Source organism: Mytilus californianus, unplaced genomic scaffold, assembly GCF_021869535.1.
Source record: "Mytilus californianus isolate M0D057914Y unplaced genomic scaffold, xbMytCali1.0.p SCAF_5, whole genome shotgun sequence".
NCBI lineage: Eukaryota > Metazoa > Mollusca > Bivalvia > Mytilida > Mytilidae > Mytilus > Mytilus californianus.
The window spans coordinates 113,871,335-113,884,539 of NW_026262701.1; the positions used below are offsets into that span (position 1 = coordinate 113,871,335).

General features: G+C 33.3%; 1 protein-coding gene across 1 annotated transcript; it reads right to left on the reverse strand.

The window, feature by feature from the left end:
- Positions 1-7,505: 7,505 nt before the first annotated feature.
- Positions 7,506-12,809, reverse strand: LOC127700694 (uncharacterized). The gene is made up of 6 exons (XM_052204294.1): positions 12,698-12,809; positions 11,223-11,367; positions 10,279-10,359; positions 9,513-9,773; positions 9,074-9,151; positions 7,506-7,614 (listed from the first exon to the last, which is right to left on the reverse strand). Exons 1-6 carry the CDS (start codon positions 12,726-12,728, stop codon positions 7,572-7,574), a joined length of 639 nt encoding a protein of 212 aa, XP_052060254.1. The 5' UTR covers positions 12,729-12,809; the 3' UTR covers positions 7,506-7,571.
- Between the last annotated feature and the right edge of the window lie 396 nt (positions 12,810-13,205).

Consider the following 13,205-nt stretch of genomic DNA (forward strand, 5'->3'; position numbering starts at 1 on the left):
CCAAAGCATTGTTTGAATTTCTAAATCCTGTTCTGCCAAAGCATTGTTTGTCTTTCTAAATCATGTTCTGCCAAAGCTTTGTCTGTCTATTTAAATCATGTTCTGCCAAAGCAATGTCTGTCCTTCTAAATCATGTGTTACCAAAACATTGTTTGTCTTTTTAAATCATGTTCTGCCAAAGCTTTGTCTGTCTATTTAAATCATGTTCTGCCAAAGCAATGTCTGTCTTTCTAAATCATGTTCTACCAAAGCATTGTTTGTCTTTCTAAATCCTGTTCTGCCAAAGCAATGTCTGTCTTTCTAAATCCTGTTCTGCCAAAGCATTGTTTGTCTTTCTAAATCATGTTCTGCCAAAGCAATGTCTGTCTGTCTAAATCATTTTCTGCCAAGGCATTGTCTGTCTTTTTAAATCATTTTCTGCCAAAGTATTGTTTGTCTTTCTAAATCATGTTCTGCCAAAGCTTTGTCTGTCTATTTAAATCATGTTCTGCCAAAGCAATTTCTGTCTTTCTAAATCATGTTCTACCAAAGCATTGTTTGTCTTTTTAAATCATGTTCTGCCAAAGCATTGTTTGTCTTTCTAAATCCTGTTCTGCCAAAGCATTGTTTGTCTTTCTAAATCATGTTCTGCCAAAGCATTGTCTGTCTATTTAAATCATGTTCTGCCAAAGCATTGTCTTTCTATTTAAATCCTGTTCTGCCAAAGCATTGTTTGTCTTTCTAAATCATGTTCTGCCAAAGCTTTGTCTGTCTATTTAAATCATGTTCTGCCAAGGCATTGTCTGTCTATTTAAATCATGTTCTGCCAAAGCATTGTCTGTCTTTCTAAATCATGTTCTGCCAAAGCTTTGTCTGTCTATTTAAATCATGTTCTGCCAAAGCATTGTTTGTCTTTCTAAATCATGTTCTGCCAAAGCTTTGTCTGTCTATTTAAATCATGTTCTGCCAAGGCATTGTCTGTCTATTTAAATCATGTTCTGCCAAAGCATTGTTTGTCTTTCTAAATCATGTTCTGCCAAAGCTTTGTCTGTCTATTTAAATCATGTTCTGCCAAAGCAATATCTGTCTTTCTAAATCATGTTCTGCCAAAGCAATGTCTGTCTGTCTAAATCATGTTCTACCAAAGCATTGTTTGTCTTTTTAAATCATGTTCTGCCAAAGCAATGTCTGTCTTTCTAAATCATATTCTGCCAAAGCATTATCTGTCTTTCTAAATCATGTTCTGCCAAAGCATTATCTGTCTTTCTAAATCTTGTTCTGCCAAAGCAATATCTGTCTTTCTAAATCATGTTCTGTCAAAGCTTTGTCTGTCTTTCTAAATCCTGTTCTACCAAAGCATTGTCTGTCTATCTAAATCATGTTCTGTCAAAGCATTGTCTGTCTATTTAAATCATTTTCTGCCAAAGCATTGTTTGTCTTTCTAAATCATGTTCTTCCAAAGCATTGTCTGTCTATCTAAATCATGTTCTGTCAAAGCATTGTCTGTCTATTTAAATCATTTTCTGCCAAAGCATTGTTTGTCTTTCTAAATCATGTTCTGCCAAAGCTTTGTCTGTCTATTTAAATCATGTTCTGCCAAAGCATTGTTTGTCTTTCTAAATCATGTTCTGCCAAGGCATTGTCTGTCTATTTAAATCATTTTCTGCCAAAGCATTGTTTGTCTTTCTAAATCATGTTCTGCCAAAGCTTTGTCTGTCTATTTAAATCATGTTCTGCCAAAGCTTTGTCTGTCTATTTAAATTATGTTCTGCCAAAATATTATCTGTCTTTCTAAATCATGTTCTGCCAAAGCATTATTTGTCTTTCTAAATCATGTTCTGCCAAAGCTTTGTCTGTCTTTCTAAATCCTGTTCTGCCAAAGCAATATCTTTCTTTCTAAATCAAGTTCTGCCAAAGCATTGTTTGAATTTCTAAATCCTGTTCTGCCAAAGCATTGTTTGTCTTTCTAAATCATGTTCTGCCAAAGCTTTGTCTGTCTATTTAAATCATGTTCTGCCAAAGCAATGTCTGTCCTTCTAAATCATGTGTTACCAAAACATTGTTTGTCTTTTTAAATCATGTTCTGCCGAGCTTTGTCTGTCTATTTAAATCATGTTCTGCCAAAGCAATGTCTGTCTTTCTAAATCATGTTCTACCAAAGCATTGTTTGTCATTCTAAATCCTGTTCTGCCAAAGCAATGTCTGTCTTTCTAAATCCTGTTCTGCCAAAGCATTGTTTGTCTTTCTAAATCATGTTCTGCCAAAGCAATGTCTGTCTGTCTAAATCATTTTCTGCCAAGGCATTGTCTGTCTTTTTAAATCATTTTCTGCCAAAGTATTGTTTGTCTTTCTAAATCATGTTCTGCCAAAGCTTTGTCTGTCTATTTAAATCATGTTCTGCCAAAGCAATTTCTGTCTTTCTAAATCATGTTCTACCAAAGCATTGTTTGTCTTTTTAAATCATGTTCTGCCAAAGCATTGTTTGTCTTTCTAAATCCTGTTCTGCCAAAGCATTGTTTGTCTTTCTAAATCATGTTCTGCCAAAGCATTGTCTGTCTATTTAAATCATGTTCTGCCAAAGCATTGTCTTTCTATTTAAATCCTGTTCTGCCAAAGCATTGTTTGTCTTTCTAAATCATGTTCTGCCAAAGCTTTGTCTGTCTATTTAAATCATGTTCTGCCAAGGCATTGTCTGTCTATTTAAATCATGTTCTGCCAAAGCATTGTCTGTCTTTCTAAATCATGTTCTGCCAAAGCTTTGTCTGTCTATTTAAATCATGTTCTGCCAAAGCATTGTTTGTCTTTCTAAATCATGTTCTGCCAAAGCTTTGTCTGTCTATTTAAATCATGTTCTGCCAAGGCATTGTCTGTCTATTTAAATCATGTTCTGCCAAAGCATTGTCTGTCTTTCTAAATCATGTTCTGCCAAAGCTTTGTCTGTCTATTTAAATCATCTTCTGCCAAAGCAATGTCTGTCTTTCTAAATCATGTTCTACCAAAGCATTGTTTGTCTTTTTAAATCATGTTCTGCCAAAGAATTGTCTGTCTTTCTAAATCATGTTCTACCAAAGCATTGTTTGTCTTTCTAAATCATGTTCTGCCAAAGCATTGTTTGAATTTCTAAATCCTGTTCTGCCAAAGCTTTGTCTGTCTATTTAAATCATGTTCTGTCAAAGCATTGTTTGTCTTTCTAAAGTATTGTTTGTCTTTCTAAAGCATTGTTGTCTTTCTAAAGCATTGTTTGTCTTTCTAAAGCATTGTTTGTCGTTCTAAATCATGTTCTGCCAAAGCAATATCTGTCTTTCTAAATCATGTTCTGCCAAAGCATTGTTTGTATTTCTAAATCATGTTCTGCCAAAGCATTGTTTGTCTTTTTAAATCATGTTTTACCAAAGCATTGTCTGTCTATTTAAATCATGTTCTGCCAAAGCATTGTCTGTCTTTCTAAATCATGTTCTGCCAAAGCTTTGTCTGTCTATTTAAATCATCTTCTGCCAAAGCAATGTCTGTCTTTCTAAATCATGTTCTACCAAAGCATTGTTTGTCTTTTTAAATCATGTTCTGCCAAAGCATTGTCTGTCTTTCTAAATCATGTTCTACCAAAGCATTGTTTGTCTTTCTAAATCATGTTCTGCCAAAGCATTGTTTGAATTTCTAAATCCTGTTCTGCCAAAGCTTTGTCTGTCTATTTAAATCATGTTCTGTCAAAGCATTGTTTGTCTTTCTAAAGTATTGTTTGTCTTTCTAAAGCATTGTTGTCTTTCTAAAGCATTGTTTGTCTTTCTAAAGCATTGTTTGTCGTTCTAAATCATGTTCTGCCAAAGCAATATCTGTCTTTCTAAATCATGTTCTGCCAAAGCATTGTTTGTATTTCTAAATCATGTTCTGCCAAAGCATTGTTTGTCTTTTTAAATCATGTTTTACCAAAGCATTGTTTGTCTTTCTAAATCATGTTCTGCCAAAGTAATATCTGTCTTACTAAATCATGATCTGCCAAAGCAATGTTTGTCTTTCTATAACATTTTCTGCAAAAGCATTGTCTGTCATTATGTAGCCTTTTCTACTAAAGCATTGTCTGTCATTATGTAGCCCTTTTTGCCAAAGCATTGTCTGTCATTGTGTAGCCTTTTCTGCCATAGCATTGTCTGTCATTATGTAGCCTTTTCTGCCAAAGCATTGTTTGTCATTATGTAGCCTTTTCTGCCAAAGCATTGTCTGTCATTATGTAGTCTTTTCTACCAAAGCATTGTCTATCTTTCTAAATCATGTTCTGCCAAAGCAATATCTGTCTTTTTAAATCATGTTCTGCCAAAGCATTGTTTGTCTTTCTAAAGCATTGTTTGTCGTTCTAAATCATGTTCTGCCAAAGCATTATTTGTCTTTCTAAATCACGTTCTGTCAAAGCCTTGTTTGTATTTCTAAATCATGTTCTGCCAAAGTATTGTTTGTCTTTCTAAATCATGTTCTGCCAAAGCATTGTTTGTCTTTCTAAATCATGTTCTGCCAAAGCATTGTTTGTCTTTCTAAATCACGTTCTGTCAAAGCCTTGTTTGTATTTCTAAATCATGTTCTGTCAAAGCCTTGTTTGTATTTCTAAATCATGTTCTGCCAAAGCAATATCTGTCTTTCTAAATCATGTTCTACCAAAGCATTGTCAGTCTTCCTATAGCCTTTTCTACCAAAGCATTGTCTGTCTTTCTATAACATTTTCTACCAAAGCAGTGTCTGTCATTATGTATCCTTCTCTGCCAAAGCAGTGTCTGTCATTATGTATCCTTCTCTGCCAAAGCATTGTCTGTCATTATGTTGCCTTTTCTGCAAAAGCATTGTCTTTTATTATGTAGCCTTTTCTACCAAAGCATTGTCTGTCTTTCTATAACATTTTCTACCAAAGCATTGTCTGTCTTTCTATAACATTTTCTACCAAAGCAGTGTCTGTCATTATGTATCCTTCTCTGCCAAAGCATTGTCTGTCATTATGTAGCCTTTTCTACAAAAGCATTGTCTTTTATTATGTTGCCTTTTCTACCAAAGCATTGTCTGTCTTTCTATAACATTTTCTGTCAAAGCATTGTCTGTCATTATGTTGCCTTTTCTGCAAAAGCAATGTCTTTTATTATGTAGCCTTTTCTACCAAAGCATTGTCTGTCTTTCTATAACATTTTCTTCCGAAGCATTGTCTGTCCTTCTATAACATTTTCTACCAAAGCAGTGTCTGTCATTATGTAACCTTTTCTGCCAAAGCATTGCCTGTCATTATGTAGCCTTTTCTACAAAAGCATTGTCTTATTATGTAGCCTTTTCTATCAAAGCATTGTCATATTCTGCCAAAGCATTGTCTGTCATTATGTTGCCTTTTCTGTAAAAGCATTGTATGTCTTGCTATAAAATTTTCAGTCATGGTATTGTCAATCTGTAACATCTTTTGCTCTTTTCAAATTATCAATTCATTAAACTTTCTCACTCACAAAGCACTCCTCAGTGTAATGTGGGTCATGAATTTATTATTGGCTTTGCAAACATTGATGACAAGAAATGTTTAGGGGTATTTTAGTATAAGATATAAACTATTTTACAGTGATTCCTAAGGTTTATTGATAACATTCGGGGGAGAATCACTAACGCGTGTTGAATAGAGAAAGTTCTAACAAAAGTATCAAAACTGAAAATTAATTTGGTGCTTTGTATACTGTTATTTGTCTTATTCGATTTTTGTATTTTGCCATGGCATTGTCAGGTTGTTTTCGTCTCACGAGTTTCAATATCCCTTTGATATCTTTCGCCTCTCTTTCAGAACTACTAGCAAACTTGGTGAACCAGAGGTCGACACATGATAAAAAGACAATTAAAAAAGGGAGAATCAGCAACAGAAAATACACAACAATAGATACCAATACACGTAATCTATTAAGAAAGTTTGGATTATATATCACCAAAATTTAACAGGTATATAAGGTATAGCGCATACTAAAATTAAGACAAATAGAAAAGTTTATAATTTTCAGTAACAGTATACATAATTCAGATTTGATCCAATCTAATAACAACAGTGTCACTCAATCACAAAAGTAAACAAAAACAGTAAAGACAACGAGGTTCTGGTAAAAGCAAATAATTTATTTTCTTCTTATTGGAACATGGATGCATCATTAATTTATGCCAAAAATTGAGAAAAGAAAACAAATATCGTCGATGAATTCAAATTTCACAAGTAGAAAAAAAAACATACTTAATGTGCTCTAAAACAAGCACAAAGATCAGACAAAACAAGACAAGACATGTACATTTACATATACATATACATATATAACATATAGATAAGATGAGTAATTTAAACTTAGTCAAATATATACGGTTGAATTGATATTTTCCATTCAGTAAACGTAGAGCAGTTTTTTGTTGTTTTTTGTTTTTTGTTTTTGTTTTTGTTTTTTTTTTGTTATATTCGGATAAGCCATGCATCGATCTTTATGAATTTAATGGTTGCATCAAAATGTGATGGCTGTCACCTAAGAACCTCATATGTTATGGTCTTCAACAAGAATCATACATGTTATGGTCGTCACCAAGAATCAGAAAGGAGAACTTATGACAAGGCCATTTTTTGGACCCTTGAATTCGAAAATCAAAAAGTTTACAAATCTACCAATTTACACCCTTCAGATTTTCATAAGACATTTTAAATCTGTCTGAAATCAGTATTCAATTTATTTTAGTTTTGCTTAAATATTGGCATTATAGGGCTTCAAACTTTTTACTTTTGGTACAAAACACCAAAAACTGCCGCAATTCATTCTGAGATCTTGTCATTGATATTTTCATATGAAGAAGAGCTTTACCCAAAAGATATCTTTTGTATTTCACAAAGACTTTAATGTGTGTAAAATAGCTTTTTTTGCAAAGCTCTTGCTCATATATATTCTGACAAAAAAAGTATGCGTGAAATTGCAATTTAAGGTCAAATACCTAAATTTCGACATGTGTATGAAAACAAAGTGACATCGCAAGTGACTTTTCTGCATTAAAGTTTCAAGATTAAAGCAACTGGTTCACTTATCAAAAAAAATTAACATAATTTTGTAAGATTTGGGTAAACTTACTATTTTTTTCTTATTTCAGTGCCCGAATAATGGCTCTTATTAAACCTTCTCCTTTCCACTTATCCAGAACTTGAATAATGTTAGGTGAAACTAAGGAAAATCATTATTAACAAGATTACGTGTCCATTATACACCATGCCCACTCGCACATTCACATTTTCATGTTCCATGTGAGCACAACTTAATGATAAATTACCGTAGACCAAAACTTTAACTTGATACGGGACAGATGGACCATTAAAACATTACTTCATACTACCGTATGCAGAGCATTAAACTGATATTATCAATAACATAGCTGAAATTTCGTACTCTGCTATTGACCCTACTCTTTTTAAATGAAGATCTGTATAGATCTTTCTCTAATAGACATTTTAGGACTAGAACTGGAGTGCTCGTCGGGCTAAATATAACTTGATTTAATCATATATATTTTATTCAAAAATTTACAAATGGTACAACGGATTTCATAGAATTATTATGTTGTGGTGGTCAGAAAAATTGTTCGTCGATATATTCAAACATGATCTTTTTCCTGTAAAATAAAGTACGAAACATTCAGTATAAAATTATCTGTCAAAGTATGGAAAACTTTCTTTTGAACCCCTCTTACTGACGGAAATAGCATATACATACATGAAAAGGGGGGGTTCATGGAAGTGTTACCCATAGTATAAAACAAGCCAAGATTTACAGATTAATTCCGTTGAAACTTACAATTTGAAAATATGTTTTAAAGGAGTAGTTGTTTTCTAGTGTAACTATAAATTGCATCTATACCTTTATATTCTACAAGTATCATTGTAGTATTATTGCATGTTGATTTTTTGTATAGGTCGTGAATGAACGAAGTCTGTTGTGATGGCTATGAAAGACCATCATCGGGTAACGATAGCTTATATACGTGTCTTAGAAATTCTTACAAGTAAAAGTCAAATGATATTCAAGTTCAGACATGCATTTGTAACAAGTTATTTTTGATCTGTAAGTGGGATGAAATCCATTGTTTATAATGATACATTTTTTCTGCTATTCAACATAACAAACATACTCTTTATGCCAAATAATTATGTCACTGAGCAATTAAAAGCACTAACTGGGCCAATAAGGATTTTCTCGGTCCAATTCAAGAGAACTGGACCAATACGGACACCCGAGCTGTACTGGCCTAGTTCTGTTTCAGTATCGTGAGGAAGGCTTTTATATTGTCGAGACATATTTTCTTCATAATAAGTCTAGTAACACATTTATTGTTTGAAAAGTTTTCTTTTATGTTTGCCATTTTGTCTGGACTTCCTTTCATGGATATTTGAAATTGCATTGTATTGGCCTCGATGGTGTACATTAAAACACTAAATCTTAATTTGTTCTGACAAATATAATGTTTTATTTGTAAATTGAACCATTCGATATGACACCGACGGTATTCTGTGTATGGTTTAACGTGCATTATGATCTGTGTACTTTTTTTGCAAAACGAAAATTAACAACATATGAAAGTAGATATTTACTGATTTTTATAGTTTGTTCTTATGTTGTTCTGTAACACCACAATCCCAGGGGGTTGTTGATCGCTTACAAACATGTTTAACTCCGCCACATTCGTAATGTGCCTGTCCCAAGTCAGGAGCCTGCGGTTCAGAGATTGTCGTTGGTTCATGTCTGTCATATTTGATTTTCGTAAATTGTTTTATTATAAATTAGGCCGTAAGTTTTGAATTGTTTCATATTTTTCATGTCGAGGCCTTTTATAGCCTATTATATGGTATGAGTTTTTATCATTGTTGAAGGCCGTACGGTTGTCTATAATTGCTTACATCCACTTCGTCTGAACTTTGGTGGATAGTTATCTCATTGGCAATCATACCACATCTCCTTATTTTTATATTTACTGTTTCATCTTAGTAAGTCATTTGTGAACAGTTGTCCTATTGATCGTTTGTTGGATAGTTGAATCATTGACAATACCAACTATTTAATATTGTTATATTTACCTTGGTCTTATTGGTTTTCCCTTTTTATTCAGACGTTTGAACACTTTATTCTTTCTTTTTCCATGTGCAACTATCATCCTAAGTATAGATATATAAACATTTATATTTAGGTTTTGAACATGTAAAAAGTACCAGTCCCCAAACAATGGTAAAGTAACAACTTATATACAGATACACTATACAAGTAAACGCAAAAAAAACAAAAAAAAACTAAAAAACTAAAAACAAGCAGCTGTTTACTACTATATCATTGTAAGAACGATTCAACTCATATAGTTCCAAACCATAGCCACTTATATATTTATACATATTGTTTTGTTGTTGTCCTGGAAATGCTACCTGTATACGTACAATACAACTTTAAATTGCCTTGCTGTTATTCATCTTTAAGTTTTTTTACAGTTTGAAAAACAGTTTTGATACAAGTATTTCAACTTACATCTGACAGTCTCCAGGGACCGTGTCGATAATTAAAACAGGTCCAACAAATCTGTAGTTCGTTTTCGTACATTTATTGGCAACTTCCTGTCCTGGATTTGGCAACCCTATATCAGGATTGATGACTGTTATTTTAGATTTTTTAGAGGTTTGACTGCCAGGAACTGCATTGTCGCTTGTTCCATCACTAGGCGTACGACTGGATCCCACTTCAGAAATAGTCATTAAAGAACGAAAGGAAACAGTGGGCATGTTTACTTTTCTAAAAAAAAAACACACAACTAACTGAGGAGACACATAGAAATAAAATTCTTGGCGTTGAATGCCATATATATTGTCTTTTTACATGAATATCATTTATCTGTCTGTGTATTTTTCATACTTTTTATCTATATATCATTGGGTTCTAATATTTTCTCAAAACAAAGCGTATAACATCTCATGAATGATAATCTACAAACACGCTTACTCACTTACACAGTATCGTATATATATACTAGGTGTATAGAATGATTTCACGCTTTGCGCTTGGTTGAACCAAATTTTATTTATGCTGGCTGCTATATACTTGTCTTTGATGTTGTTAAGTTGCTTTCTCATTAACGTTTACTGTCCTTTCCTTAAGTTTTTTAACATATATTAGTACTGACATGTCCATGTAAATCATCTAGTCAAAAATACGACCTATGGATTGTTACTAGTTGTTGTGCTCACTACAAATACCCAGTACTGCTTCCTGAGTCTGTTATTCAGGTGTGAAAACTTACCTCAATACAGCTTTTACACGTTTTCTAAAAGACTTCACTTTATCTGCATTCTTTTCGTGCATGTTCACAGATGCTATGACCCTGAAAGATCAAGTATACTATCGTAATACGTGTAGTTTTGATAATTTCTGCTTAATTTATTGTATGTTGATGACCAAAAGTCTTAGAGCCGAATATATCAGTACATGTAAAAGTGCAAGACTAATAAATCGAGTTATCGATACACATGCATGTATCTATATGTACATGTTTCAGGTTAAATTACTAACGTTTATCCTTTTTTCGGCACAATTCATCAAAGTAAAGTCTGAGTGGATTTTTTTTTTTGATTTTTTTTTGGGGGGAGGGGGCGTATACATTATTTAACGTAGTTTTCTTGAGTTAAGATCACTTTCAACAAATTTGGGACGTTTAGATGTTATGTTTAATTGGTTACTTTGCCCTTTACACTTAAATAAAAATGAAATAATACTTATTTACAGTCCAATCAAATTAAAATATAGATTGATTTACAGTCATATCGCTTGATTGATTTTAAAAAAAAACATATTGAGGGTAGGAAGGGGGGTGCTTGTTAACATGGAAGAAGTTATGTCTTCTCGGTTTCAAAGAAATAAACATAAATTTTCTACCTTCAACAATGCAGGTATTCAGTCTAATTTTAGAGAGTTTGCAAATACAAATACTGAAATTCAACGTATACGTACATAGTATTTAAGTAGGGGTTAGATCCTATAAAACTTAGTTTAACCCGTCAAAATTTGCAAGTGCTATCTAAAAAAACATTGCATTTTCTTTGTTCTTGTACGTAAATTTGATAATGGTCTGAGCCGAGCCATATTTCTGATCTCCATCTACTGTAGCACAGTTAGGTAGGACCTCATGCGAATTGGACGACGAAACAACGAGGACTCTAGTTTGGATAATATTTCAATTACACTTACATTTCACACTCCCCCTTTTCAATCTCAATGACCAACGAGTCTTCCTCATATCTGACAGGATATCTAGGACAGCTTGGTCCAGTGTTCTTGACTGTGGCTTTCGGTAAAGAAGGTGCTCCTTGTACATATTCAAGCACCAATAATGCTGAAAAATTAAAGACATAGAATCATTTGACATACATTAGAATAAAATGTACTCACTGATAATTTTTATATCTGTCAAAGGATATTGTCGTTATTCGTTTGTCTATAAATCTGCATGTATAATGGGTTATTGACAAGTTTTTCAAGTTGTAAGTTTGACAATAATTGTCCTTAAAATCGGTTGTACACAGTTGTGTATAAAAATAAGGAGATGTGGTAGAATTGCCAATGGGACAACTATCCACCCGAGTTCAAGTCGTAAGTGTATAAGACATTGAATGGGACAACTATCCACCCGAGTTCAAGTCATAAGTGTATAAGGCATTGAATGGGACAACTATCCACCCGATTTCCAAGTCATAAGTGTATAAGGCATTGAATGGGACAACTATCCACCCGAGTTCAAGTCATAAGTGTATAAGGCATTGAATGGGACAACTATCCACCCGAGTTCAAAGTCATAAGTGTATAAGGCATTGAATGGGACAACTATCCACCCGAGTTCAAGTCATAAGTGTATAAGGCATTGAATGGGACAACTATCCACCCGAGCTCAAAGTCATAAGTGTATAAGGCATTGAATGGGACAACTTTCCACCCGAGTTCAAGTCATAAGTGTATAAGGCATTGAATGGGACAACTATCCACCCGATTTCCAAGTCATAAGTGTATAAGGCATTGAATGGGACAACTATCCACCCGAGTTCAAGTCATAAGTGTATAAGGCATTGAATGGGACAACTATCCACCCGATTTCCAAGTCATAAGTGTATAAGGCATTGAATGGGACAACTATCCACCCGATTTCCAAGTCATAAGTGTATAAGGCATTGAATGGGACAACTATCTACCCGAGTTCAAGTCATAAGTGTATAAGGCATTGAATGGGACAACTATCCACCCGAGTTCAAAGTCATAAGTGTATAAGGCATTAAATGGGACAACTTACCACCCGAGTTCCAAGTCATAAGTGTATAAGGCATTGAATGGGACAACTATCCACCAGATTTCAAGTCATAAGTGTATAAGGCATTGAATGGGACAACTATCCACCAGAGTTCCAAGTCATAAGTGTATAAGGCATTGTTTGATTGTATTTGTTTTCTATTAAAAGTTTCAGCTTATTAAATCCTAAATGTGATGATTGAAGTTATGAAACTGATTTTCACGTGACTTTTCTATGCAAATTCAGTAATTTCACACGCATTCCATTTGTTGTAATATATAAATGTGTTTTTAGTTTTACAATGATGTTAGAATTAAATATTATACCTTTGTACTGATACCGTGTACGTTATATTTATGTAAATTATAGATATAAGAGAACTTACCAACTAGACAACAGGGCAATATCAGCTTCATCTTAGGATTTTTTTCTATCTTGTGAATTGTTGAAAAACAACAGAAATATATACTAACACGTCATATAATACTTCCCATAATGTAAATTATAACATTAATTAAGTCAAAGTCTGTAATCATTTGTCAATGTCGTCATTCTTGTAAGATGATGTGTAAAGTGGAATGTGATGAATTGTAGTGGGGCCAGTACATATTGGCCTCGGGGCAATCTATTATTATATGTTCACTGGTAAGATTTAAGATCATAATTGTACCATAACATATTTTCAATATTTAAAAACTCACTTTGTAGAAAACAAAATTCGTAAGAATATGTTGTCCTCATCCAAACTTTCTTTTACTAGGATACAATTTGTTGAAAAGTTGTACTTTATAATATTTAACATTTTCCATCATCCACGCAATTGACGTAAATGCAGATGAAGTACTAAAATCTCAGGCTTTTGAATTTCAAATAATTTCATTGTTTTCAATATT